The 27,437-nt window shown below is 37.9% G+C and overlaps 1 protein-coding gene across 7 annotated transcripts; it reads left to right on the forward strand.

Moving 5' to 3' along the window:
* On the forward strand, positions 1-25,288 carry LOC121876060 (proline-serine-threonine phosphatase-interacting protein 2-like). 7 transcript variants are annotated; one of them, XM_042380945.1, is made up of 12 exons: positions 1-136; positions 2,092-2,255; positions 5,217-5,317; positions 8,440-8,517; positions 9,367-9,525; positions 10,112-10,175; positions 10,413-10,499; positions 14,818-14,952; positions 15,166-15,255; positions 19,078-19,261; positions 20,216-20,301; positions 23,758-25,288. In XM_042380945.1, the coding sequence occupies exons 2-12, from the start codon at positions 2,220-2,222 to the stop codon at positions 23,905-23,907; spliced, it is 1,170 nt and encodes a 389-aa protein (XP_042236879.1). In that variant the 5' UTR covers positions 1-136; positions 2,092-2,219; the 3' UTR covers positions 23,908-25,288. The 7 variants fall into 7 exon arrangements, with proteins under 7 accessions (XP_042236879.1, XP_042236878.1, XP_042236880.1 ...); XM_042380944.1 differs by lacking the exon at positions 1-136 and adding an exon at positions 143-493; XM_042380946.1 differs by lacking the exons at positions 1-136; positions 5,217-5,317 and adding an exon at positions 143-493.
* The last annotated feature ends 2,149 nt before the right edge of the window (positions 25,289-27,437 follow it).

Here is a 27,437-nt window from a genome sequence, read left to right on the forward strand (position 1 = left end):
AGAAGGTACCGGGAGGGGAGGGACGAGAGCTAGTGCCAAGACACTCCTCTCTCCCTCCCTCTCTGGCATATTGTGGTGGCACCAGTCACGGAGACACCACCAAGGTAGCAGCAGCATCTCGCCCACACACACACTGGTACATCAACAACACAAAGTAGTCACCGGTTGTCGCTCTCCATGTAAACTAATTTGAATAAGAGACTTTACTTTGTGCAATTATCGTCTTCGTTTTGGCGGGAAATCCTGGTGACGAAACGCTGTACACAGTATACAATCGATTTTGCTGCTTTAGAGAAGAAAAAAAAATAATTCTGCTGATAACTTTGCTGTGGTGAAAAGGAATAGTCAAACAATAAGCAGTAGTGACTTATAGATGCTGTTTGTGGTGAAGAAAGTTACATCCGCTAGTGTTTCTCAAGCCTCAAGGTTAATTTGACACAGTTCACTTAACCGACTCGTCAAGAAGACTGTGCACGACTCGTGTAGTGTTGTGGTAAATTCTTTATAATGTCTGGTTGTTAGAGTACTTGGTGACAGTGTGGTTGTCGCCAATTGGTGCATTTTACATAATAGTTGTTTATATGTAAAAGGTGAGAGTACACGTAATGACTCGCGGAGAAGAGTGCCCGTCTTTCGAAGCGTTCCAAAGTACATGTACCCTATTTAGAGTTGTTGCCCCCATTTTTTTATATCATATTCGCCACTTATCAGCTTACTAGCTGTTTGGGCGGTTTATCCAGTGTGTGTTACACGATGTTGATTTTATATATGTCTGTCCTTCAACAGCTAAGAACTTTAAGCACATAGTCTAAGTGGCGATCGGATAAAACCCCAACGGACAAAACCCCAGTCTCATATATAAAATATAAAATAAAACACTTTTATGTTTAGGTTAGGTTAGGTTAGGTTAGATTAGATTAGATTAGATTAGTGTTGATTAATGACAACCCCGTTGGGGTTTTGTCATGGAACCAGTCTAAGTAGGTTCATGCACTACATCAATGGGTATAAAAATCGTGAAACTATGGCTTTCCTGTTGTTTTGGCAATTTGTGTAAGTAAAGTGTATGTCTGCCACAGTAATTATTACGTTACCAGATGTAGATATTACAATTATTATATGAATGAATTACTTGGTATACTTAAAAAAAAAGGTATAATGTGTGTGGTGTAGTCGTCTCAAGTGTATTTATTCAGTAAAATTGTCATACAAAGACAATTGTTTCAGCATGCATATAACCACAATATACTGTATACACAGTGTACATAGACCCAGTAGACCGTGTAGGTGTAACACTGAAAGCACAAGCTGTTAGGTCATTCCCTATACCTATGATAGGCTTTGGGGAGAAAACGGAAGAAGGTAACACGGGAGATGGTGCAAGCCCTAGCATCAGGAAGACCATAGGCAGTTCTTAGCGAGTCAACCATATTATTGTGTACTAAAAAACTGTCATGCGATGGAACCCACAAAAACTGTATTACAACAGAGTTCTCACGAACTAAAGCCAAGAGCAATTTTATCTGTTGGACTAAAGGAAGACATTTAGATTAAGGCAGGAAAGGGCAGAGTTCAACCTTCATCACCACGACTCACGACACAAAAAATATTAGATGATTCACTTGTCACATGAACTTCATCATTTGTTTTCTTGTTACTAAACACAGATGATAATCGAAGGTCGTTCTTACTCTCAATTTTACTTCTATGTTTTTCTCAGCTGTCCAGATAATTTTGGTAAAGTAATAGTTGATATACTACTTCACCGTGAACCTCTCCCCCAAGTTAGTGTTGTAATACTTCACCACGAACCGATCAGCGGTGAAGAGGATAAAAGTAAAAAGTATGAACCTTCCCCCCCCCAAGTTAGTGTTGCAATACTTCACCGTGAACCTTCTCCCCCAAGTTAGTGTTGTAATACTTCACCATGAACCTCCCTTCCTCCCAAGTTAAGTGTTTATGATAGGTCACCATGAACCCCCCCCTAATTAGTGTTGTAATAGTTCACTATGATCTTGCCCCCTATTTACTGTTGGAATAGTTCATATAATACCGTTACTTGCTATTAAAATAGTTTTCCGAATGTTACAGGTACAAGTACCGTGTTGTGTTGGTGTCTTCTGTGAGCCTGGTGTGAGGCACTGACGGCAGTGTAGCCAACTCAAGCGTCAGGAGTCAGATCTTCCTACAACCATACATAATATTAATAGATAACCATAATGGGCTCCATTGGCAAGTTTAATGAGGAATTTTGGGTAAGTCTTTTAGTGCGTACCGGAGACATGACCGACCATCCAAGCAGCTAATAGGCCGATCAGTGGCGAAGAGAATAAAGTAAAGTATGTACTGCAACTTGTTTTATTCATCTCTAAAGGTGATGTTATTTAACTGTTCGTTTTATAAGTGATTTAATATTTATCATAATTTCACCACTTATCAGTTTACTATTCGTTCGGTCGGTTGGTCAGTCCAGTGTAAGTACAGGAGGAAACCGGAAGTAAACAATGATTTGTTATTTGGTAGATTCACAAATCTCAACACCCTTCCCACGTGTATCCATCCGGCCTATTATACCTCCATGGGTCCATGGTCCAAGCAATTCGAACTTCACTAGTGTTGCCAGACCTGGGAAATTTTTCTTATGTTTGGGGAATTTGAGGTATCGATGGGGATATTTGGTCTCAATTTGGGGAATTTCTGCACTGATTCAAAATTTTACTCAAATTGAAGTATTGTGGAAAAAAGTAAGAGATGAAAAGTGGAGAAGATACTCCTATATTTCCTTATTTGTCATATTTTGTTTCTGTTTAATATGCCTTCTCCACACTAGTGCCTTAGCTGAAATAAGTTTTCAATTGTTGGTAGTACATCGGTTAGGTAACGCGCGTATGTCTTAAGCTTATCTCTCTCCAATTTATTAAAGGTTCAAGCCAAGGGTTCGAGCCTCGGCCCGGACACACTTGATAAGGGTGTTAACCAGTGTGACACTAACAACGGATAGACCAACCGCCCGAATGGCTAGTTAAATGATAAGTGGTGAAAATGATAGATAAATAAGATAATCTAAAAACAAAACAAATGAACAGATTGTCAACACGACACTATTAGGAGAGCTTCATTCAAAACCTTAACGTTATTTAAGAAACAATCCTTTTCAGTTTTTCTGTTAGTGATTAACCACTGAAAACCATGAACTCATATGTATAATGCAAATGATTCTGACTAATACAATGAAGGTTTTGTATTGATGTAATAGTGAAATGTAACTTGGCCTGAAGGAAGAATGTTGAAATTATAATTTTTAAATTTCTTTTGATTATTAACATCTTAATCGTTGTTTAAAATTCACTCTTAAATCTATTTTTATGTTAGTTACAACTCAATTGCTTATGTAAATATGAAGTGTCTTTCAATCTTACCCAGATTATTTTTTTTGCCATACCGGTATTTTATATTTAGTATTACAGCTGTACATAATGTGTGCTTTATCATTTCGGTATTTGTTCGTTGTCTTAGAATTTATGCTTGGTTTTAGTATGCTGTAATATATATATATATATATATATATATATATATATATATATATATATATATAAAACCAAGCATATATATATATATATATATATATATATATATATATATATATATATATATATATATATATATATATATATATATATATATATATATATATATATATATATATTACTAACAGGTGGTTTTAATGATTTTTACCAGAAGTAGTTCTGGAAAAGGCATATGATAGAATGAAAAGAAAAAATTGCGGGAGGCATTACAAGTGTATAGGGGTGGAAGGAAGGCTATTATATGCAGTAAAAGCATTCTTTGAGAACAGCAGGGCAACAGTAAGAGTAAATGGGAAGGAAAGTGTAACATTTGAAATAAATGTGGGTGTTGGACAGGGATGTGTTATGTCCCTGTGGTTGTTCAATATAGACATGGATGTGAACTACCCTGTATTACACACTGGTGAAAGTGGTGATAATAAGCTTTCTTACAGCGCTGCACACATCTCAAATCCTGATTATAAGTGAACCAAGTTGCCGCTGTTCAGTATAATTGGTGACTGTTTCTATTTATTGTTGGTTTCTGAGCCTGGGATTCTAATGTGTTCAAGTTGTCACTGCCCATCTCTCTCTCTCTCTCTCTCTCTCTCTCTCTCTCTCTCTCTCCAACTGTAATCAACTGTAAAAGTAGTGTAACTTAGCACATGTGGTGCAGTAGTCTAAGTTCTCTTTGTTAGTGTGTCAACTTTCTCTTCGTTAGGCTCACAAACATACATACAATAAAGGAGATCTCGCACCCAGGATGGAGGTGAGGAAGGAAACTCACAATAGCATTTTCTCTACGTATATTGTATGTACAGTGCAGTAAGATGCTGGGGAGTTGCTGTGTGGTGAGGAGTTGCTGTGGAAGAGCTTATTGAGAGGCGGTCTTGTTGGCTTGAGAGCGTGATGTAGTCTGCCCTTCACATTGGCATTGGAGTCATGAGTTATGAGGTGAAAGAAGATTATTAGGGGTTGAAGAAAGGTGGTCAAACTGAAATACAGTAGGAGTGGAAACTGGGCTTAACCAGATCAATTCATCTTATCTATTGATTTTTTATCTTTGTTTTGCTCCCAAAGGTCGTCAAACCTTTGTATTAGTATTGGTTTATTTATGTGGTGCTGCTTATTATACTTCTTACTTCTGCTGCTATTATACTTCCTACTTCCTGTCCTTCACGGCGAGGCAGGGGGGTGTTTATATGATTCTGCCAGATCAAGAAACAAGGTGTGAAGTGAGCTGCAATGCTGATTGGCTGAGGCGAGGACGGCGGAGCGGTTATAGGGAGCGTAGGTCACTACGGTAGAATATTTTTTCCATGCATTAAGATAAACTTAGTTTTTTTGCTTTAAACATGTCTGGATGACTGATCAAAACTTGTGTTATTCAAATTTGGCCTATGCACAGTGAATATAATGTTTATAAATAATAACATATTATAAAGGTTATAAAAAGGGCTACACATACTTAAAACTTATTAACACCAACATGATAGCATTAAAACAAATAAAATAAATAAATGATTTTCGGTTAAAAATAAAACTGGTTTTTGCCAACCCTGACTGAGACAAGAGACAAACTAAGACTGAGACACCCGAGAAAATTGAGATTGTGTTCATGTCTACTGAGATGAAAAATTTCCTCCTCAGAATGTAGAGGTTGGAGACTTCGGAGGCTGGGACATTGTTGTTCAGCGCATGAAAGAAGCAAGCAAGATCACCGGCAACTACATTGACTTCCTAAAGCAAGTGTAGGTAGTTTACAGTCACACACAAACACTGTATGGAGTTTTAATGTCTTGAAAACTGTAAGGTAAATTAATTATTTTAAGAATATAGACAATCTAATGTAATGCAGTACTGTACTTCCCATACATACTGTAACTCCTCAATGTCTCCAGCACAGTTATCATATAATAGCTGATGATACTGTAATTAATTCTTATAATTTAGTGAAAGTAGGCCTCAAAGATCTGACTGCTAATTACAGCCCAAAATATTTTTTCGGGTATCATTTCAACACAGGGAGGTACTACCGCCTGGGAATATATTGGAAGCATAATGTGTTGTCTTGTTGGGTTATGAGATATTGGTTCACACTCAGGATGGGATGGAGAAAGGAAACTCACAATGTACTCACTGTATACAATTCAGTGGCGGCTCGTGAAAAAAAATGGAGGGACTGCAAGCCTCACACCGAGTCCCCACCAAACAATAAGCATGGAATTTCAGAACAGTACAAGCAGGAACAAAGAATATACACGCCAGTTTAACATCAGTGTTTATCAGAAATGTGAATGGCTCTGTGGTTGTGACGAGGCAAATACTTTATTCTGCTTTCCATGCTTATTGTTTGGTGGGGACTCGGTGTGAGGCTTGCAGTACCTCCATTTTTTTTTTCACGAGCCGCCACTGGTATACATATTGTATTGGATGTGCAATGCAGCTTGTTGCTGGGTAGGTAGCATGGCAATAAACATTGAGTAGAGAGAGCTGGGTGGTGAGGGTGCCCAGAGTGAGGGCATGCAGCTTGAGGGACGCCAAGGTCGCTGGCGGGAGCGGCAGCCACAAGGCTGGTGCGGAGGAGGTGTTGCTTGCTGGTGGCACTGGGTAGAAAAGAGGGTGGTCACAGGGGTGTCAGGCCTTATAAGGCGGGGGTAGGCGTGGGTAGATAGTTGACCCCCACAACGTGGGCGACGCTGGAGGCATAGGCTGGGGAATTCGAGAAGGTTCGGCACTTGTAGGGGAGGAATCCACTACAATACTCCCCTTCCCCTCCGGGCGCGGCGGGAGGCTGGAGGTTGGCAGAGTTAAGTGCCACATGTGAGGCAGTACGGGTGGTGCATGCCACATGTGAGACATAACGGTGAGGGCGTGGATGAGCTGGCCGCTAGGGGGGGCAACTCTGTCTATATACACGAGAACTGTGGGAAAAAAGAGGGGGAAGGAGGGTTGTGGAGGCGATGATTGTTGTGCTTCCCTCTTACAGGTACAGAGTCCTCAGATGCGCCTGATGGGGTGTGTGGGCCTGGGTCAGGAGCAGGGGCTGCGTCAGGGAGAGTGTCCATGACAGCAGCAGGGTGCAAGACAGTAGCAGGGGGTACCTGAGGAAGAAAAGAGGGGTGTGTGGGTCCGCGTTAGGAGCAGGGGCCACGTCAGGAGGAGCGGCAGGGGGTACTGCTGGGCCGGGGGCGGCGTCTGAGGCAGGACGGGTGTGTTGGGGTCGGTAGGACGTGGTGCTTGGGGCAGGAAGAGGAGCGGCTGTCTGCTTAGAGTAGCAGAGCTGCTCTAGGGTGTCTAACCTGCGGTGTAGAGACAGTAGCTGTAGAGCCGATGAGAGCTGCCTCTGCGTGGGTAAGCCAGTCTTCCATGTTGCTTGAAGACTGGGAGAGTGATCAGTTTCTTCTCCATCCTGTGTGAGTGCGAATCTCTGGGGGTCACCATTTGTGGGGTTATGAGATATTGGTTCACACTCAGGATGAGATGGAGAAAGGAAACTCACAATGTGCTCACTGTATACATATTGTATTGGATGTACAATGCAGCTTGTTGCTGGGTAGGTAGCATGGTAATAAGCATTGAGTAGAGAGAGCTGGGTGGTGAGGGGGCCCAGAGGAGGGCACGCAGCTTGAGGGACGCCAAGGTCGCTGGCGGGAGCGGCAGCTGCCAGGCTGGCCCGGAGGAGGAGGTGTTGCTTGCTTGTGGCACTGGGTAGAAAGAGGGTGGTCACAGCGGTGTCAGGCCTTATAAGGCGGGGGTAGGCGTGGGTAGATAGTTGAACCCCGCTCCGTGGGCGGCGCTGGAGGCGTAGGCTGGGGAATTCGAGAAGGTTCGGTGCTTGTAGGGGAGGAATCCACTACAGTCTAATGGTAGACCCTGCTGCCATATGGCATCACGAAAATTGTGACCAAGTCCCAGGTTGCTCATCTGAATTTCTGCCTCATTTACATACAGTTGCTGGGTCTCAATTGTTTCTCTTACTTTGACAACACAACATTCATAATGTATATCGTTTCTCATTCTTGATTTATTTTTCTCGTTTTTGTATTTATTTATAGTTATTATTATTATTTTTAGTGTATTATTTTTATTTTTAGTACAGGTATTTTGTTATTATTTTTTTAAATTATTATAATACCGGTAATAATTATAGTTACCTGTATTATTTTTTTTATTATTGTCATTATCATATTTTCGCCCCCAGGCCCTGATGTGGGTCAGTGACCTGTGCCCAGGTGGGCTAATCCCAGTAAAAAAAAAAAAATTACCAGCTTACTAGCCATTCAGTCAGTTGGTTTGTTCATTGTTACTTTGTTATGACCTTTATTGTCCAGTGTTGGTTTATGAGGAAACTGTAGCTCCCAGAGAAAACCTGCCATGATTGGAAGGGTCACACTGGATGACACCTTCCTCACATCTGTACTGTACCAACTACCACCCATCAGTTGATACATGAATCTACTGCCTGTAATTAAGCAGTGCCACTTGTGTTGGTTGTCCCAACTAACACTTAACAAGGAAGTTAAGATTCTGCAACCCTATCACTTCTTAAGTATGATGGCTTAATATATAATTCCTATACAGTATTTGTAAGGTGTGGTGTAACTGGACTAATATAACTTTGTCTATTAATACTGTAAGTGAAATTACTCATGGTGGGTTGTATTTGGCCACATTTATTTGGATGTAGTGACACCATAATGAACACCACTTCAATACAGTACAGTACAGTATATTACCATCTTAATCAACCTGGATGTGATGGTACTATAGTACCATCACATGGTTCCGAAATAACACATATTATGGTTCTTATAGCACTGTACTGTTGTACCGTAAAGAACATGACTTTGAAGTTTGGATGTGTTGACAGGGCAGCAGCTATGGAAACCTTCGGGCACTCACTGCTCAAGATTACTAAGAATTCACCTCTGCCTGACATGGAACATGGGCAAGTCAACCTTTTTTTGTTCTAAGTTCAACTGATTATGATTGCTGATCCCATACCTTCTACATGACTCATTGCATTTTTTCATATAAAAAAGGACATTTGAAATGGGTTTATTTGACGAATTCAGACATAATTGATTGTGCAGTATTTGGAATATACTACATTATCCTGACATTTTTATATCAGTTCTGTACCCTGTATCAATAAATACCTAATAGGGTATATAGTGTGTACCTGTAGAAGATAGTTTCTCTTTGTTAACAAATATATACTGTGCTGTACATCACATATTAGTTTTAAATACAGTACTGTACTTATACAGTATGTTGTTTGAAATGAATAACATTTACCTGTGAGAGCATAAACCTTTTCAAGTGTGATATGTTTTTTCATAACTTGATATTTTATGCTGCAGAATTTCAGGTATACAGGGTATATGATGGTATTTTAGTTATCAAGTATTGTTTATAGATATGAGTACAGAAAGGGAGATCAATTTTGTTTGGTTTTGTATCAAATTTGTGTTATGGTAAACACATCATTTGCAGTGGAATTTATACTTTATTAATCAGTAAATGAAACTTGGTTTAGTTATCCACAATGTAGGCCTCTTCTCATTAAAACAATTTGTGTTTATCATAAAATTTCATATACTGTACTGTACAGTACAAGTATTGGAAATCTAGACTTTTAATAGTGAATACTGCATAAAGTGTAGTGCAATGAGTAATACAGTACAGTGTAGTGCTAGTTTTGTATACAGAACTACACCGAGTAAGTTTAGGAGAATACAGTGTAGTGTAATGAATAATATGTACAACTATCATTAATTACTGAATAAATGGACAGAGATCTGAAGACATCACTTCAGACAGCTCGGGATAATGTGGAGTCATGGGGGCAAGACACCATTGATGCAGCTGTAGCCATCAACTCCCAGGTCACACAGCTTTCTCAGTACATTACAGAGGCCAAACAAACTTACAAACATACCAAGGAAGAGGCCAAGTAAGATTATTCTTGATTTTGAGACATTCTAAGGTAAGAAAAAGACCAGTATCACAAGAAAGATATGTGAAGATGAACAACATTAAGGGTGGAAATTAATTATATGAATAATTAAAGATGAAAATACTGTACTGTACTATACTTTATATTAAACTACCTGAACCTAAAATAACATGTTGTTATTTAGGAGCAGATATTCCTTTTATTAGTAAAATTTTAATATTTTAACCATAAAAGTGGGATTAAGATGTCTCAGGGATGTTCAGTATAGCAGGTTATTTATACTGTACAGTATAGTCCTTAGTTCAAACATTTTTTTTAAATAATGGCCACATTTTTTATTGTAAATTGTAGTACCGTATCTTGTTACATATTAGTAACTATATCTTTCTTTGAGTCTAGAATCCAAGAACAGTACAGTACTATTCTGTGCACTCACCATACAGTACAGTACTGTATTACAGTAGTATGGACTACCAGGTAGCTGGATGTAATAGCTCATTTTGAATGTACTGTACTGCATTGTATTTGTAAACATATGTTAGTTGGCTGCATCATCAGCAAGTAAGTGGTGTCCATGTTCCAGGCAGAAACAACAACAGGTTCGGGATGGAATGCATCGGGTACGACAAACTCAGCGTGATGTTCAGGTGAGTCATTCCATGCTAAAGCCCCTTCCATCTTTCCACTAACCCATGATTTAGTTGTTTTGGTGAAGATTAGGCTGTTAGTGTACATTTACATTTTGAAAGCATTGTAACATGATAATTATGAATTTATATTGAGAAAAATATACTGTAGACATTTGTAGAAAAAAAAGTACAGTAACTACAAGACAATTATTTTTCTATTTTATTGTTATCTTATGGTTGTTTACTCACATCCAGAATAAAATTGGAGGCTTGAAGGATGCAGATTCACTTAGAATGATAATGGATGCTAAGTGTAATGCTAAACCAAGGGAACTAGTGAAGGTAAGATCATTTATACTAAGTTTTAATTGTAGGAAGAGAACACAAATTAGAAGGAGAGAAGTAAGGCAAGTTTTGGGGAAATGAAAGGAGGCATGCATATGTATGTGTGTGTATGCTTAATAGAAATCAGAACTGTGAGAGCTGTATTATAGATGAATTGCACAAAAAAAAAAATTATAATAAGCTCTGCTATTAGGATGATATTGAACGAGTGAGGATGAGAGTTGATTGGTAATAATGAGGGTCAGTTGATGAGACAGGGTCAGTAAGTAAGGATGAAGGTCTTCAATTATGGATGATGGTCAACAGATGAGGATGATGATCAGCAAATTATGAGAGGATAATCAGAAGAGAATGATGATCAGCAAGTGAGGACAAGTGTTTGGAAATAAGGATAAGTCATTAGGTGATGTTGGCTGTAAGATCAGGATAAATATTGTCCATGTAAGAGTTAACAATACATAATTTCCTACAGCTCCATGAAGCCTTGAAAACCTTTCTGAATCCCTGAGAAATTTACAGAATTCCCTTTTGATATTTCAAGAATTTAAAAAATGAATGGCAGATTTTTAAGAAAACTTCATTCAGAGTAGCAGCATTCACAGGATTGTACCAATAAGGGCAGAGTTATGATAATTTATGACTATCACATCATTGAAATTCAAAAAAATTGGGAAAATATTGTAAAGGTAAACACTAATTATAAGACCTGCATTTGATTGATTGATATTTATTCATTAAAATTATCATAAAACTTTACAATTGATTCAGCATGTAGACACTGTAGGTATGCAGTTATACAACCAATATACTGTACTGTACTTAGTAAAGATATACAAACAATGGTAAACAGTGAGGCAGTTCAACCAAGGATAGTCAACAAAGCATGAACATTGCAGGAATTTTTCCAGGAGGGTGCATGAAAGCAAGACAAGACCTGACATATCAATTTATTCAAAACAGGTACGATATACAACCATATAAAAGTATGATAAAGTATAATCGAGTTACTTTCGAGTACTGTATGATCAACAATAGCACTTATCAGTACTATCACCAAATTATTTATCATTAAAATTATCATAGGGTTGACCTTAAGCATTAAAAACTAAAATAAATACAGTACAGTACAGTAATTCATGAGATATAATTAATCCTGAAAATCAAAGGATGCCCAATGCTAGTTGTCTCATGGTGGTGACTTGCTCAGAACATTAGCAGCATAATTTCAATGGTTAAATAAATATTGCAGGCGGCACTTACCAGCTCCAAAATGATCAATTACATCTTCAGTGTAGGCTTTTTTCTATCTAATAGCTTCTAACGATGCACACTGAACATGTACAAACCAGACAAGTGTTCAGTTGACATTGTTGATGGAAACTATGTCTTGACATGTCTCAGCATGCTAAATTACCACTTTACTTCACAAGTGGAGGCGGGAAGTGTCAAGATCAGTAGCGCTTCTCAAATAGCAGAAAACAAATCACACAACTTCAGAAGATCTGTCAGTGACAAGGTTGAACCAAAATCAGATGCAGTGTTCTTCTAGGAATGTTGACACTGTTCACATTTCAAACTGCAGCTCCTCAGCCAAATTATCAATGTCATAGATATTTAATTGACAATAATTTAAGAACTTGCTAATATTACAATAATTTACAAGGTACCACACATAATTACACTGTATTTTAGTATACAGGTATTGTGTACAGTAATGGTAAACCCTGCTGCCATATGGCATTACAAAATTGTTACCAAGTCCCAGGTTGCTGATCTGATTTTCTGCCTCATTTACACACAATTGCAGGGTCTCAATTGTTTCCCTTACTATTTACAACACAACATACCCGGTACATACTGTATATCGTTTCTCACTCTTGATTTATGTTTTCATTTTTGTATTTATTTATTGTTATTATTACATAATTATTATTATTATAATTATATTTTCGCCCCCAGGAAAATGGCTCGTGTGAGTCCTGTATTCAAACAGATAAATTGCCACTCCACAAATAATTATAGGCCAGTGAACTTGACCAGTACAGTGTGTAAAGTGTTAGAGAGCAATAAAATATACGCCATGATGCAACATCCCAGGGGCGAATCCAGGCCAGAGGGGGGAACCTGAGGGTCCAGACCCTCCCTTTCCATCAGAATATTCCAATACTTTTTCTTTCATGCAGTATTGTACTCAGATATTTTTGTATAGCAAAAAGTAATTGCTATTGACAACAGAATGTCTCCTAATGTCAAGTGCACATGGCTTCAAAATGGCCTCAAAATACCCACGATATTGGTGGGCTCGCTGCACTCGCCATGTTCCCCTGCCCACAACTTCTTGGACCCCTCCCTTATGATATTCCTGGATTCACCCCTGCATCCTTATAAAGAAATGCTATGGTTTTATGCTGAGATGTGTGGACTCAGATCCAGCATTATGCCAAGGCTTTTGACAGCGTACCCTATGAAGTACAAAAAATTAAACTGGAAGGATACAGAATTAAGGGGAGCATCCTAGCATGGATCAGTGACTTTCTTCATAACTACAAGCAGTGTGTGATGATTAATGGTACAAAATCATCTGTATTCATGATAAATGTCGTACCTCAAGGTAGTGTATTGAGCCCATTGTTGTTTGTTTGTTTTGTAAATGTCATGCCAGAAGCTATACACTCTGCTATACAATTTTTCACCGACGCTCAAATTATTCAGGGAGATTAAGAGCAAAATGAACTGTATAGAGCTACAGAAAGATCTTTGTCACCTTCAGAAGTGGTCAAAAGAATGGCTGTTAAGATTCAATGTCATGAAATGTAAGAGGATGCACCTAGGTCATACCAACAGTAAGGAGGTGTATCACATGTCCCAATGGGATGAAGAAACAATATTAACAGAGACTGAATGTGAAAAGGACCTTGGTGTAGATGTTGACAAAAGACATGACCAACCGCCTAAACAGTTAACGAGCTGATAAAAGTAAAAGAAAATAAATAAAAGTTTAGGGGAATGCTACATGACCGCAAGCAGTGTGTAGTGATTAATGGCACGAAATCATCATCTGTACCTGTCACAAGCGGGGTACCACAGGGCAGTGTATTGGGCCCGCTGTTGTTTGTTTGTTTCATAAATGACATGCCTGATGCTGTACACACCTCCATACAAATGTTTGCTGATGACGCCAAGTTATTTCGGGATATCAAGAACCAAGCGGACTGTGAAGAGCTGCAGAAGGATCTCTGTGAGCTCCAAGAATGGTCAAAGAAATGGCTGCTGAGATTCAATGTCACGAAGTGTAAGAGGATGTACCTGGGGCGTACCAACGGTAAGAAGGCGTATCATATGTCCCAACAGGACGAAGAAACTATACTATTTGAGACTGAATGTGAGAAGGACCTAGGTGTGTATGTTGACAATGAGCTGAAGTTCTCGGGCCATTGTGAGAAGAAGGTAAATCAGGCAAATAAATTATTGGGTCTTATAAGAAGGTAGTTCAGATATCTAAACGGTCCGTTCCTTGTATCGATCTTCAAGAGTGAAGTGTTTCCCCACCTGGAGTACTGTCACCCCGTTTCATCCCCGAGATATGCTAGGGACTGTCAGTTGATTGAAAATGTTCAAAGGAGGGCCACCAGACTGGTGCCTGCACTTCCGCACCTCAACTACCCTGAGAGATTGGAGCGCCTTTACTAGCCTAGCTTATACTATAGACGGGCAAGGGGCGACCTAATTGAGGTGTATAAGCATCTCAAGGGGCACTACTCAGTTGAGTGTCCTTACTTGGAGCTGGCGGACGTTTGCCCCACAAGGGGTAACAGCTCAAGATTGAAGAAGCCGCAGGTCCAGAAACTGTGAGGGTAAACTTTTTCGGAGTGAGAGTTGTGAACTCTTGGAACAATCTACCAGAAAGTGTTGTGACGGCACCGAATGTGCGCTCTTTCAAGACCAAACTTGACCAACACTGGAGCAGGTTCAGGTACATTCAGGAACCGGTGCATGCCCAGTACCTGCCAAGAGTGCGTAACAGAGACGTGACCGATCGCCCAAGCGACTAACTAGCCGATCAGTGGTGAAGAGGATAAAAGTAAGTAAAAGTAATGAATCACATGGTAATATTAATGGTTGAGAGGCAAGTGACATGGGCCACATATCAACGAAAGATGAGAACTATTGAGAGGTGACAAAAAGGTAAAAAAAAAATCCGATTATTGGTTGTGGTTTATGATGTGAAGGAAAATAAAGAAAATAAGATAATTTTGGTAGTTTGTCAGTCTAGAGGATATTGGCTTTAGGTAAAGATGATGATATTCTGCTTCAGGCAGCACATGTAAGAGAACGGGCAGTTGAAGCTACCAAAGATGCAGAGACCCAATACCATGAAGCCATAATCTACCACAATGAAATGGTTAATGCCTGGTGCACGTATGCCCGCCCTACTCTCAGCATTTTTCAGGTGTGGAGGCCATTTTATTTCTTTGTGTTCATAATGACCAGTAAATTATATTTTTCATGTAAAGTAATTAACTTTGACTTATACAGTACTACATATAATACTGTAATAGATAACAATAGTACACACTTGTTATTATATTAGTTTTCCTAGTGTGCAGGATGATAATGATTATTATAGAAATGAGTAGCTAGTAAATGGGCAGTTGTCTGGCAGGACAAGGAGGAGGCAAGGGTGAAGATGTTACGGGAATCACTGTGGAGTTTTGCCAATATCTGCTCCCTGCTAGCTGTAAACTTTGACCAGGTAAGCCATCTATGGTTTTTATTTTTATTTATTTTTTATGATTTCACCACTTTTCTGCTTATTCTCTGTTTGTATATGGGTGGTCCTTTCTTTGTTACAACATTCAATGTCCAATACTGTAATAGTACAGGAGGAAATCTGAGTACAGTACAGTACCCAGAGAAAACCTGCCATGTTTTTTAGGGTCACACTGGACAATACTCTTCTCATATCTGTCCTGGGATAAGGATTGAGCCCAGGACACAATAGTGATAAGCATGTGTTTCTTTTGTACATAACAAACAATTTTGAAACTCATCCCTAATACTTTATAGTATACATACATAGTAATACCCTGTATCTCCATTAGCTGGAATCCCTCAAACCTGGAACTCTCTGGTAGCCGTAATTTAAATTTTCTCAGAAAAATTATTCCCAAAGCCAGAATTTTCCGAAAAATTCTGGCTTTGGGAACGATTTTCCGAGGAGCACAGTTTCTGGAAAATTCCGAGAAAATATTCCCAGTACCCAAAAAATTCTGGGGATGGGGCTGCATTTTCCAGGATTCAGATATGAAAATCAGGCGCATTTTCCGGAAATTCCAATAAATTTTTTCTGTTACCCAGAAATTCCGGGGATGGGGGATATTTATCCAGGTTCGAGAAATGATGTAATGCGCAATTTCTGGAACTTCCAAGAATATTTTTCGGTCAACCGGAAAATTCTGGGGATGAGAGATTTGTTTCCAGCTTTGAGAGATGAAATAATGCATCATTCTGGATCTTCTGAGAAAATTTTTCTGTTATCTGGAAAATTCCAGGACTAGGGATTTTTTCTGGCTATGAGAGAGTTGTCTGGTTACCCGGAAATCTTTCATTCCCAGAAGTGCTCTGCACCAATTGTTCTGGCTGATGGAGATATCACTTTTTGTGAAGGGTGTAAGATTAACTGGTGGAAAGGTCGTGTGTATCCTTATATCTACAACATGTAATGAGATGATCCTTCACTTATAGAGTTTGGTTTAAAAAATCAGCTAGAATTTATACGTACACTCTTAGGTTTATAAAATATTTTGTATACCCAGCCTGTGTGTGTGTGTGTGTGTGTGTGTGTGTGTGTGTGTGTGTGTGTGTGTGTGTGTGTGTGTGTGTGTGTGTGTGTAAAAATAATAATAATGATAAATTAATGGTTTATTGAAAGAACATGGCAACCAAAAGGCTGAAAATATAGTTATAGAACATAATTGGGGAATGGGTTACTTGATTGACAAATAAAATAATCATACTATATAAGTAACACAAGTGGTACAAATATGATATGCAGGTACTGTATACAGTACAGTAATAAGGGGAAGAGAAGAAGATCATACAACAGGGAATTTCATCATAGTAATAGTACAAAAGTAAGAATGGCAGGGAGTGAACACAATCATTAACAACAAGTTGTTGTGTGTGGACAACAAGTGTACGTACTGTAGACTATAACAGCACTACTTTCCTCAGTCCACTTTATACTCTAATCATATCTTGAATCAGACACTTGCTGCCTCTAACTTTATTGCACTTATTCTTGCTTACCTCTTTTTTGTAATGAGGAATTTCAAAAGATTTAATGCAATTTTTTTTTAACACTTCACAATATTAACCATATACTAATGTTGATTCAATAAGATGAATGCAAGCTGAAGAACTGGTGGAGTTAGAGAAAAGGGAGATCAGAAATATACCAGCCAACTTAGCCACATGTTTTTGTAAGGTTGATTTAACATAAGTACAGGTAGTAGGCAGCTACCGAAGAGGGAGGTACTACTGCCTGGTAAGATATTGGAAGCATAATGTGTTGTCTAATGGTATACCCTGCTGCCATATGGCAGCACAAAAAGTTTGACCAAGTCCCAGGTTGCTGATCTGGCTTTCTGCCTCATTTATACACAATTGCAGGGTCTCAATTGTTTCTCATAGTTTGACAACACAACTTACATCTATTGTTTCTCATTATTGATCTTTTTTGTTTGTTTTTGCATTTATTTATGGTTTATTATAATTATAATAATTATAATAGTATATCCCTCCCAGGCCCTGATGTGGGTCATTGACCTGTGCCCGGGTGGGCTAATCCCCTTAAAAAAAAAATTTATATATATATATATATATATATATATATATATATATATATATATATATATATATATATATATATATATATATATATATATATATATATATATATATATATATATATATATATAAAATTAAATAAATAAAATCACAGCACTTTTCAATGCAGTATTGTACTTTCTATAGTTTCTCCATCCAATGATTTTTTATTCTATACTGTACTTGAAAATTCCCCTTTCATATTGTGACTTGGGACTTTTGTCAAGTTTTCCCAAAACATATGTGATACCACTTCTTGTCTTAGACACCCTTGAATAATTATTGGAACATGTGCTTGAAAAATTCTTCCTGTTGATTTAGCTGTCATAGACTGTACTGTATTCAAGTCTTTTGATGATATAATGCAGGATTGCTGGAATCATGAGTGCAGACACACACACACACGTTTACAAGTCCAGCTCAAACATTACCATATCTATAGTTAATCTATATGTTGACTCTTTGTTTATTATATTTTCGTTTTAAAAGCTTTTGTCAATCAAGTGACCCACTCCCCTATTTCACCATATGTAACCTATCACCTCTGTTCATTGTATATTTTCAGCCTTCGGGCTGCCATGTTATCTTAATAGACCTTTAATTATTATGATCATTATTACAATCTCTCTCTCTCTCTCTCTACTTTATTTGTTGTCAATCATTCTTACTGATGTAAATACAGTATAATAGATGGTTCTACTATGGTTATCCACTTCACATATCGTATCACCCATCAGTTTTCACAAACTACAGTGAACCCTCGCTTTACGCGGTCAATTGAACCCACGGCGGCCCGCGTAAAGTGAGAAACGTGTAAAGTGAACAACATAACATATGGGATTAATTGAAATAGAGACCGGGCCGACCCCCAAACTCCACTTTTTCAGACACAATACGTTGTAGTAAAAATAACTTCCTAATTTTATGATGGTATGCACACACAATTAATAATTAAGAGAAATATCAATAATATTAGGTTTTTTAACACTTACATTAGTAGAAAAGATGGCTGGGCACACGGGGATGGGGGGTTGGTTCCGAGGCAGAGGGCAGATTATTGGCCCTCACCTGTATCACTTGTATCACTATCCACCACAGAGGCTTGCAGGGCCTCTTTGTCAAACCCCTCAAAGTCCATATAAGTCCATATCCTCACTATCATTATCACTATCACTGACTTGGGCCAGCTGTGGTGGGTGGCAGGTGAAGAACTAGGTAATGTTTTGATGACTGGGTGACCTTGTGCGCACCCTGCTTGCGCCGCTCTCCGTGTAAACGGGTACACACACCGCGGAAAGTGAGCATTCCGTGTTCGGCAGGGTACCGCGTAAACGTGGAAACTCGTAAAGTGGGACCGCGTAAAGCGAGGGTTGACTGTACTCTACAGTATTAGTATTAATTCATTCTTGCTTAAAGTGGATAATTGATAACACTGATGGTTGATAAATTACAAATATAAGTTGATTTGATTTTATAGTAATTTTATGTATGCTTGTTGATTCTTTGTATCATTATGGTACATAATATACCATTTTTTGTTACCTTGTTTTAAATTATGGCTTTATTTTCAAAGATAGATGTTTATGGTCCAGCCATTGAATCCATTTCATGCATGTGTTACAGAAAATATTTCTACCTTAAAACTTGAATCATTGAAGTATGAAAAAATAAATTTACATTTTCCCAGCACCAGGAAAATATTCGATCAGCTTTACTGCGTGTGAATGTGGCTAAAGAATTATCAACATGGGTGGCTATCCACAGAACACTGCAGACACCACCCATGCCACTGGTTTACACGCCCACATCTTATACATCCTGTAACACACCATCACTCACTCCCTCAACGTCTGTTCGATCAACACTAACAGGTTAGTAATTTTCCTTGTTTAATTAATAACATGAAAGGGTAGGACAATGGTTATGAATTCTCATATTGAGGTTGAGACATGAAAATAGTCCCTTGAAATTGTATTCACTTTTCTTGATGGCACCTGTAAATAAATGAAGGAAATGTTAATATTGTACAGTACTGTATTGAACGAGGAAGTAATTATAATGTGTACAAGAAAAAATATCCATGGAGGAAGGGGTAAGGTTTGCTAATTGCTTCATTTATTTTCTGAAGTTAAGGATTATCACAACTTAGCAGGATACAATACCTGTATTGTGAATGTCTGTAGATGCCCAACAACATGAAGTAAGTGACATTGCAGGAACTATATTTCCCAAGGCATCAAAGAACTGTGAACTTTACCATATATAGATACTGTATATGGTATATAAAACAAAATTGATTCATTTAGACAATATTTGGCTAGCATTCTGGGCACTTGTACACTTAACTAGTACTGTACTCAAAACGAAATCCAAAATCTGTTAAGTGCTTGGTCCTATCTTTGCAGGGTTATTGAGGTCATATTATAATTAAGTGATTATGTTGTAATTATTTATTTAAAGTAATGTATACCTGTACACGTAATATACAAGTTTTGTACATGGATTTGTGAGAAAGAACTGCAAATACTGTACACTACTGTTTTAGGCTTCAGGGGAGAGGTTGCAACATAACTCCTCTTTAAATTATGTAAGACTGGTTTCAATTTGCTGATAAGTCAAACTCTTTTAGATCCTTACAATACAAAGAACTGGATATTAAAAGAAAGTAGGTTGAGGTGCTCTTGAGGTAAAATACCTAATATCATCACACACTTGGCAGAAATCAGTGTTATTTTGATATGTAACAGATAAAGAGGATGTAATAATGTGTTGTACTGTACTACTGTAACAAAGAGTACAATAAGGATAATGCTATCTACAAACAGAGGTGTCATCAAGCAGTAACAGCAGTGATGGATCAAGTCCTGTTCCAATGCATATGGCCCAGGCACTCTACCAGTTCTCTGCCCGAGTGAGTTACCCATCACTTAATGGTTATGGTCGCCCTGCATGTTTGAGGCTGACTGGCCCTAAGGCCACCTAGGCTTGAATTTTTTTAAGTTGTAGAAGCTGTTAGCAACACAACAATTGCACCCTGAATTAGCAAGCTATATGACCCAGGCTCGTATTAACAGTCAAATTGGCCTGACGGGAAGCCCAACCATCGGGAACCTGAAGCACGTGTAGGGAGACGTTATTTAAAAACATGCTTCAAGCACTATGATGGGTCAGGATCCCGATCCACCAGGTAGGGCTACCAGCATGTGCAGGCGTCAAGTACCCTAATAATATTTCCTTGAAGCACCCCAAAAAAAATATAACCAACAATAAAAAAAAATATTATCATATGACCAAACGAACATAAAAGTATTAAGAGGATATCTATGGGATATAGAAATATTATTCTCTGGTGTCTGTGAGGTTTGTTTTGAAGGCTTATATTTCACTGGTTGTTGGCCATACTGGGATGGCCAGTGGCTGGTGTGCCGCGAGTCAGCTGTCGTAACACGGCATGGAAAATATGGATAGCTGTGAATATAGCATACCGCTGTCTTTTAAACAGTGCATTGCTCTAGTTAGCCTCATTCAAGAGAAGGGAAAAATTTTACGAGAAAAGGCATCTGACTCCTGGAGCTGTAATAAGAATAGAAAGACTTTGTTTGTTTGCTGATGCACAGCTGCACGCTCATGATCAGCTGGGATTATTTATCACTTGTAAATAACTGACAATCTTTGAAGGTAAACAAGACTTACGGTTTTGAGTATATTCTAGCTCAATATATGAAAAGTTGAGGGTGAATTTTTTTTTATATTCATCGGGTCTGCCATAGTACGGGTACCCCCTCCTGATGAATTGTTCCAATGATCCCAATAAGAAACCTAATTCATCGGGATTGCCTTAAGGGTCTGTAGGCGTCTCTGAATAGCCAAACACGGCGGTTCTCCCGATCGGTCGAGTGATGTAACAACTAGGAATATGGCCCCCAGTGTCAAGGAATAAACCAAGAAGACTGGACAGCATGCCAAATGCAGTGGCTATCCTTTACCCCAGTACTGTATACAGTCCACCAATTGATTAACATCTAGGTTCCCAGTAACTGCTGGGTAAACCAAGGCAAATGGTTTAAAGAAACTTGCCCATATTTCTCTATGATGCAAGTTTATTGACCATTACACCACAGGTCTAACATACTTACCAATTATTTTAGTCACTTATCAGCTCACTAAGCAATTGGACAGTCTTTTGTGATGGATTTATTTATTTTATTTTATTTTTTGTCATCAGGCAGTGAGCATGTACAGTCAGTCAAAGGTGCACCGACCCCCACCCTGGATCTCGTGCTCGCAATTTTACCTGGCAATACTTGGTAAATTAAGGCTGTATGTAAAGGTAATTGCGATTGGTGGATCGATTTTCGGCTGTATCACTGTCAGGATAAATATTAAACAATCCAAAGGTAGAATTATTATAATAAACTATTCTTTGTTATTTAAGATCATGAGAAGTTTCCAAATGTTCGTATATTTGCTTAAATAATGAAGACATTATATTAATGAATTGGCAACTCAACTACAACAAGGAACGAGGACTGCCACAATATTCTCAGATCAAATTTTCTTCATTATTTAAGCAAATATAAGAACATTTGCAAACTTCCCTTTGATCTTAAATATCAATGAATAGTTTATTATTATAATAATTCTACCTTTGGTTTGTTTAATATTTATCCTGACAGTAATACAGCCGAAAATAGATCCACCAATCACAATCACCTTTACATACAGCCTTACTATACCAAGTATTGCCAGGTAAAAGTGCGAGCACAAGATCCATGGTGGGGTCGGTTCATCTTTGGCTGGCTGTACATGGCTCTTGAATGAACCTGAACATGTGTCATGGTGTCTTAATACATATGCTTGGAGAATATTCAGCTAAAACAGTGTTTGGAGAGTCAAACTGACAAAGAGGTACAGTAACAAAAACAACTATCTGTGCATACTTTGTGAGAAACAATATTAGACCATGGACGATAAATTTTGGTATTTGAGGGCTATCACTAGTCACACGTAAAATTTTGGACCATATCGACCCCCACTTGCACAGATACAGTAGTTGTTTTAGCTACTGTACAGTAATACACATACAGTACACATCAACTGTAAATTAAAGATCTTGGAAGTTTGGCAAAGTTCTGATCCAAGGAAAATCAACAGTTTAATAATAATGTCACTCATTGTCAACCAGCCTCTGATCACCAGGCATATGAACATTAACAATTTGGTCATTATGTTCCAGGTTAAGGTTATATCACTACATTGCCTCCTTTTTATACTGTCAGTAGAGATGTGCTGGACAGACTCATATTTACCTGAGGCCACACCTTCACCCCGGCCCCAACACACATAATGACCACACCTGTTTTCTTTCATATAGTCTTTCTTCTCACACTTAAAAAAAAAAATCTCTCTCTCTCTCATGCTGGCCTTATTGAAAGTAGAGAAAAAGTATGTACATAATGATAAAGCACAGATGTATACTTATGAGCATTTTATTTTTGGTGACCTAGTGTTCTTATGTAGCATGTTACATTACTTAGTTCTTTGTTGTGCAGTACAACATAGTACATAGTCTAATTAGTGGTAGTCTAGCTCACTAGTACATTACAGTATATTACATAGTCTGATTAGTGGTGATCTAGCATACCAGTACAGCATATTTCTAAAAGCTAATTCTCTGTTGTGTAACTCATCATTACAGCATATTAAATAGTCTAATTAGTGGTAGTTTAACTCACCAGTACTAGCAGGTTACATATATAAATTGTATTTACTGTGATTTACTATTGCTTTCTCAATCTAAGTACACAATCTCAAAATTTCAAACAATTATACACCTTCTTCCATATCCCTTCAAAGATGTTCAGAAAAATATTGTAGAGAACATGTAAGGCCTTTTGAAATTCCCTTTTACTTTTGTTTTGTTTTCTTAAATTGGTATAAATATGCAATAATAACCTCATAACTAAACATTTGTTGTCTTGGTACTGTATTGTATACGTGTTATAATTATTTTTATAATATAATGGGGGTATTATATGTTGTTAGCACATTTTTCTACACTACACATTAATTTTTATTTGACTGTATTACATCTATTGTTTTGTTATTGTATTCATTGGATCTTCTGAAGATTAAGAAACCCTGTTTATTTTTTACAAGATAATTAAATACTCTAATGTTAACCTAACCAAACAAAACCTAATGTAACCTAACTTTACCTAACCTAACCCTCCAATTTAGCATTAGGGTGTTTAATCAGTGGGTGAAATACGGTACACAGGGGTTCCTAATCGTCATAAGATGCCTTTCATTACATTTTTCAAGTTTTATTATAAAGATATATTGTATCATTTTGGTTCTGTTGCAGAGTGAGAGTGAAGTGTCACTTGTAGAGGGCCAGGTGATCACAGTCATGGACAAATCTAATTCAGAGTGGAATTTAGTGAGAACAAGTAATGGTGTCCTAGGCTTTGTCCCAGCAAAGTTCATTAGTTCTTCCCGTACGTACACAAAATAACAGCTGAATAGTCTGCTGATATTTCTGTTGTTATATAGGTAAAGTTCCAGACTTCATCTTTTACTGTTCTTGCATGGTAGTGCTTGTATTGTATTGATTTTAAAATGTTTTTTAACATCAAATTTTTAACATGTGTACAATTTTTATTTAATGTATTTGTAATAAGTTGTTTTATGTTTAAAAAATTAATTAAACAATTTGAATTCAGGATGACTCTGAAGTAACCAAGCAGTTCCGAAAAGTCGGTTATTATCGTAATACAATATGAAATATATTAAGATACTGTACAAAACTATGTTTGGATGCATTGCCAGGGAGGGGAGGGGGGGGTGGTGTTTGGCAGAACAGGAGGGAGCAGAGGACAACTCACTACCTCCCATGCTCATCAGCCCGCGATCCTTTTATAACGACAGTATACAATTACGCAATAATTCTCATATTATTTAGGTTCAATTAGTGCTGAGTTGGTAAAACATTTTAAAAAAATTATTAATTTTCCCCCCCAAAAAATCCCACACTCAATCCCAGATAAGCTATTGTGTCTATGAATATTCCCAGTCTCTTCTCATCATCTCTTAAGCACTGTTGTTGTCACTGCTCAAGGGAGTTGGTGCTTACCACAGGATCTGTCTTGAGCATTTAGTAAATAATATTGTGGCATATTTATCAGAACTTTATATTTACTTTATATATATTTTTAACCTCTTCGCCACTGATCGACTCGTTAGCTACTTATTGTAGTGTGCAGTATACTGAATCTCGATAAGCCCTGGTTTACTCACTGATCAGTTGTCTAAGTGCAAAAGTAGCCTGATCGAGCCATCATTTATCAATTAATTTTTAAATAGAAATTATAAATTAAAATGTTATAAGACAATGGTTTAGTAGTGCTGTTAATGAATGGGCCATGTAACTGCCGCACCTCCTGCCTCGTCACCCCATCTCTTGCCTTGTCACCTCACCCTTTACCTCATTAGCTCAGCATACAGTGTTACATTTATTTAGTACTATATTATTTACTTTATTATTACTGTACAATATGTTGTTTTAAAAAAAAATTGTTTGCACAGTAATTACAAATACTGTAGATTATTTTATGTGGCAGCCAAGGCAAGGCACAAAACTGAACAGAAAATTAAAGAATAATCGAACACAAAAATTCAGAAATTGTCGAACAATGTAAAAATATTCTGAACCCAGTTAATTCGGATTTTTTGGTAATTCGAGTGACCCAGAGCCCCATTTTCTGCCGAATCAACAAGGGTATAGTGGTGGGATTAGTGTAATATAAATTTGCCAAAAGTATTATTTATATTGTTATCCTTATGGAATCTCTGTACTTATACTGTTGTTTTGATAGTAATAAAATGAAATGAAAATGTACTTAGTTTTTGATCCATTCATTTTGTATGTACAGTATATCATCTGCAAATCCTAAAAATAGGTGGTGATGTTCAACTTGGAAACTCATGAAAGTGATAGATTGCTCCTTAATCTTAGGTATAGACTGTACTGTAGAGGCTAAGACATTGCATCAAGATGGGAAGCAACCAAAGCTTACAATCAATGAAAGAAATGGTCATATTATTCCCCACAAATTTTTAACATACTGTATTGAGATAAAGTTAAAAAAATAAAATCATGCCTGAAAATCTATGAAATGGTGATATTTTATGGTAATACTTTTGCCATAAAATATCACCATAAAATATCAAGCCTTTCTGTGCATCAATTTTTTTTTCAGCTTGCAATTACTTATTAGCTACTTATTCATTACGTGTACAGTATTTGGTTTTAATTCTTAGACATGGAGTCCCAGAAAATTACAAGGACCACTTTTCATAGTTGTACATTAAGAGTAACAGTATTAATGCCAATGGTACAGGGCAGTAATAACAGCAGTAATAGTACAGGGTAGTAGTGACAGTAGTAGTACAGTAGTAGTAGTACAGTACAGGGTATTAGTAAGAGCAGTAGTAGTACAGGAGGGTATTAGTAACTGTAGTAGTAGTACAGTACTGTACAGGGTATAAGTAACAGTAAAAGTGGCAGCACACTGGGCATTTTCCTCCCAACATGTTGGCAGTTTTTGCTGGCCACTGGCCTAATGGCCCAACAAGCAGCAGGATTTGGGCTGTTGCAAGAAATGGACAATGGTTTGATGAGCTTTGCTCATTGAGCACTAATCCAGTGCTCAATGAGCTTCGTATTAGGTGTTGACTATTTAAGTAACAATTGAAATAAATCAAGAAACAATAATAATTTAAAATATATCACATAAAACAGTGACATGTTTCTATTTATTCGTCACTTTAAAACTTATTTAGTTTTATTAAATCATTATTCAGGGTCTTCTTTGACCAGTCAGCCACCACCACTTGACATGCTTTACCATGGCTTCCCCAGCACCCAAAGCGTACCATTTCTCCGTCTCCTAGGAAGGTTATTTAAGTTGTGAAGCACAGCACAAATTAATAGAGAGCACTAGGGACTACCTGATTCTGTGGGACCACAAACATGAGCACTTCAGCAAAAACCTCCTGAAGAAAGGCAAATGGAAGGACATCGCCCTAGAACTGCAACAGGAATTCCCAGTGACAAAAAAAGTTTCTTGTTTTGCTGGCTGGCCAGTGTGCCACTGCCTTAATACAGCAGTAGGAGTCAAGAGTCATCTAAAACAGTGATGTCTTCTTCTCATTTTTCCCTTTCCCCTTACTCTCTCAAACTAGATCTGTTTCTAGAGCTAATATTGTTTCATCTATCAATGTGGATCTGTGCAGTACCTATATCTCCGAATGGGGATATAGTAAACGAGGCAACTGCAGAGAATGGAGGGGGGCCCGAGTCAAGACCAGAGACATTACAGAGGACAATTTCCGGCTTGAAAGTCATATACAGTACAGTACACTAATACTGACACATTCCTCGACAAGAGAGTGGAGTTTGAAACACTACCGAGGGTACATCAACCCAATATAATAAGTGTTGTAAAACTGCTGTACAAAAACAGGAGAATCGAACCGGAGGAATGGGAGTTGAATATAGATGGATATGAATCATTTACAAACCTTTCCCAAGAAACTTGCAAGGGGGGATGTGGTTATCTATGCTAGGCAAGATCTTAGAGCCAGCCAGGTGAGGGTGCAGGGAGAGGATGTTTTCGAAGAATCAAAGTGGTGTAAAATTAAACTGAAGGGGAGAGACTTACTCTTGTTGGATGTATCTACAGATCCCCAAACTGTAGCGTATCAAACCAGAGGAACTTAAGAACCTTAATTGACAATGTAACGGTGCAGAACCCTAACCACCTCCTTGTAATGGGGGACTTTAATTATGGCAACATCGACTGTAGAAATGAATCTACACCAAACGACCTAAATAATCCAACATGTTAAAGATCTGACTCACTACAGAGGGGAGCAAACACCCAAACCACTGGACCTCATCATAACTAATGAGGAGGGTATGGTGGCCAATCTGGAACACCTAGCCCCCGTTGGCACCAGTTCACCACATAACGTTGTCCTTCA

Source organism: Homarus americanus, unplaced genomic scaffold, assembly GCF_018991925.1.
Source record: "Homarus americanus isolate GMGI-L3 unplaced genomic scaffold, GMGI_Hamer_2.0 scaffold34921, whole genome shotgun sequence".
Classification (NCBI taxonomy): Eukaryota; Metazoa; Arthropoda; class Malacostraca; order Decapoda; family Nephropidae; genus Homarus; species Homarus americanus.

What these genes read in the sequence shown, in the direction of transcription:
- LOC121876060 (XM_042380945.1), top strand. Translation starts at nt 2,220, where the DNA reads ATGGGCTCCATTGGCAAGTTTAATGAGGAATTTTGG. An exon ending in CTGCCTGACATGGAACATGG is followed by an intron (nt 8,518 to 9,366) that starts GCAAGTCAACCT and finishes ATAAATGGACAG; the next exon opens with AGATCTGAAGACATCACTTC. An exon ending in AACCAAGGGAACTAGTGAAG is followed by an intron (nt 10,500 to 14,817) that starts GTAAGATCATTT and finishes ATTCTGCTTCAG; the next exon opens with GCAGCACATGTAAGAGAACG.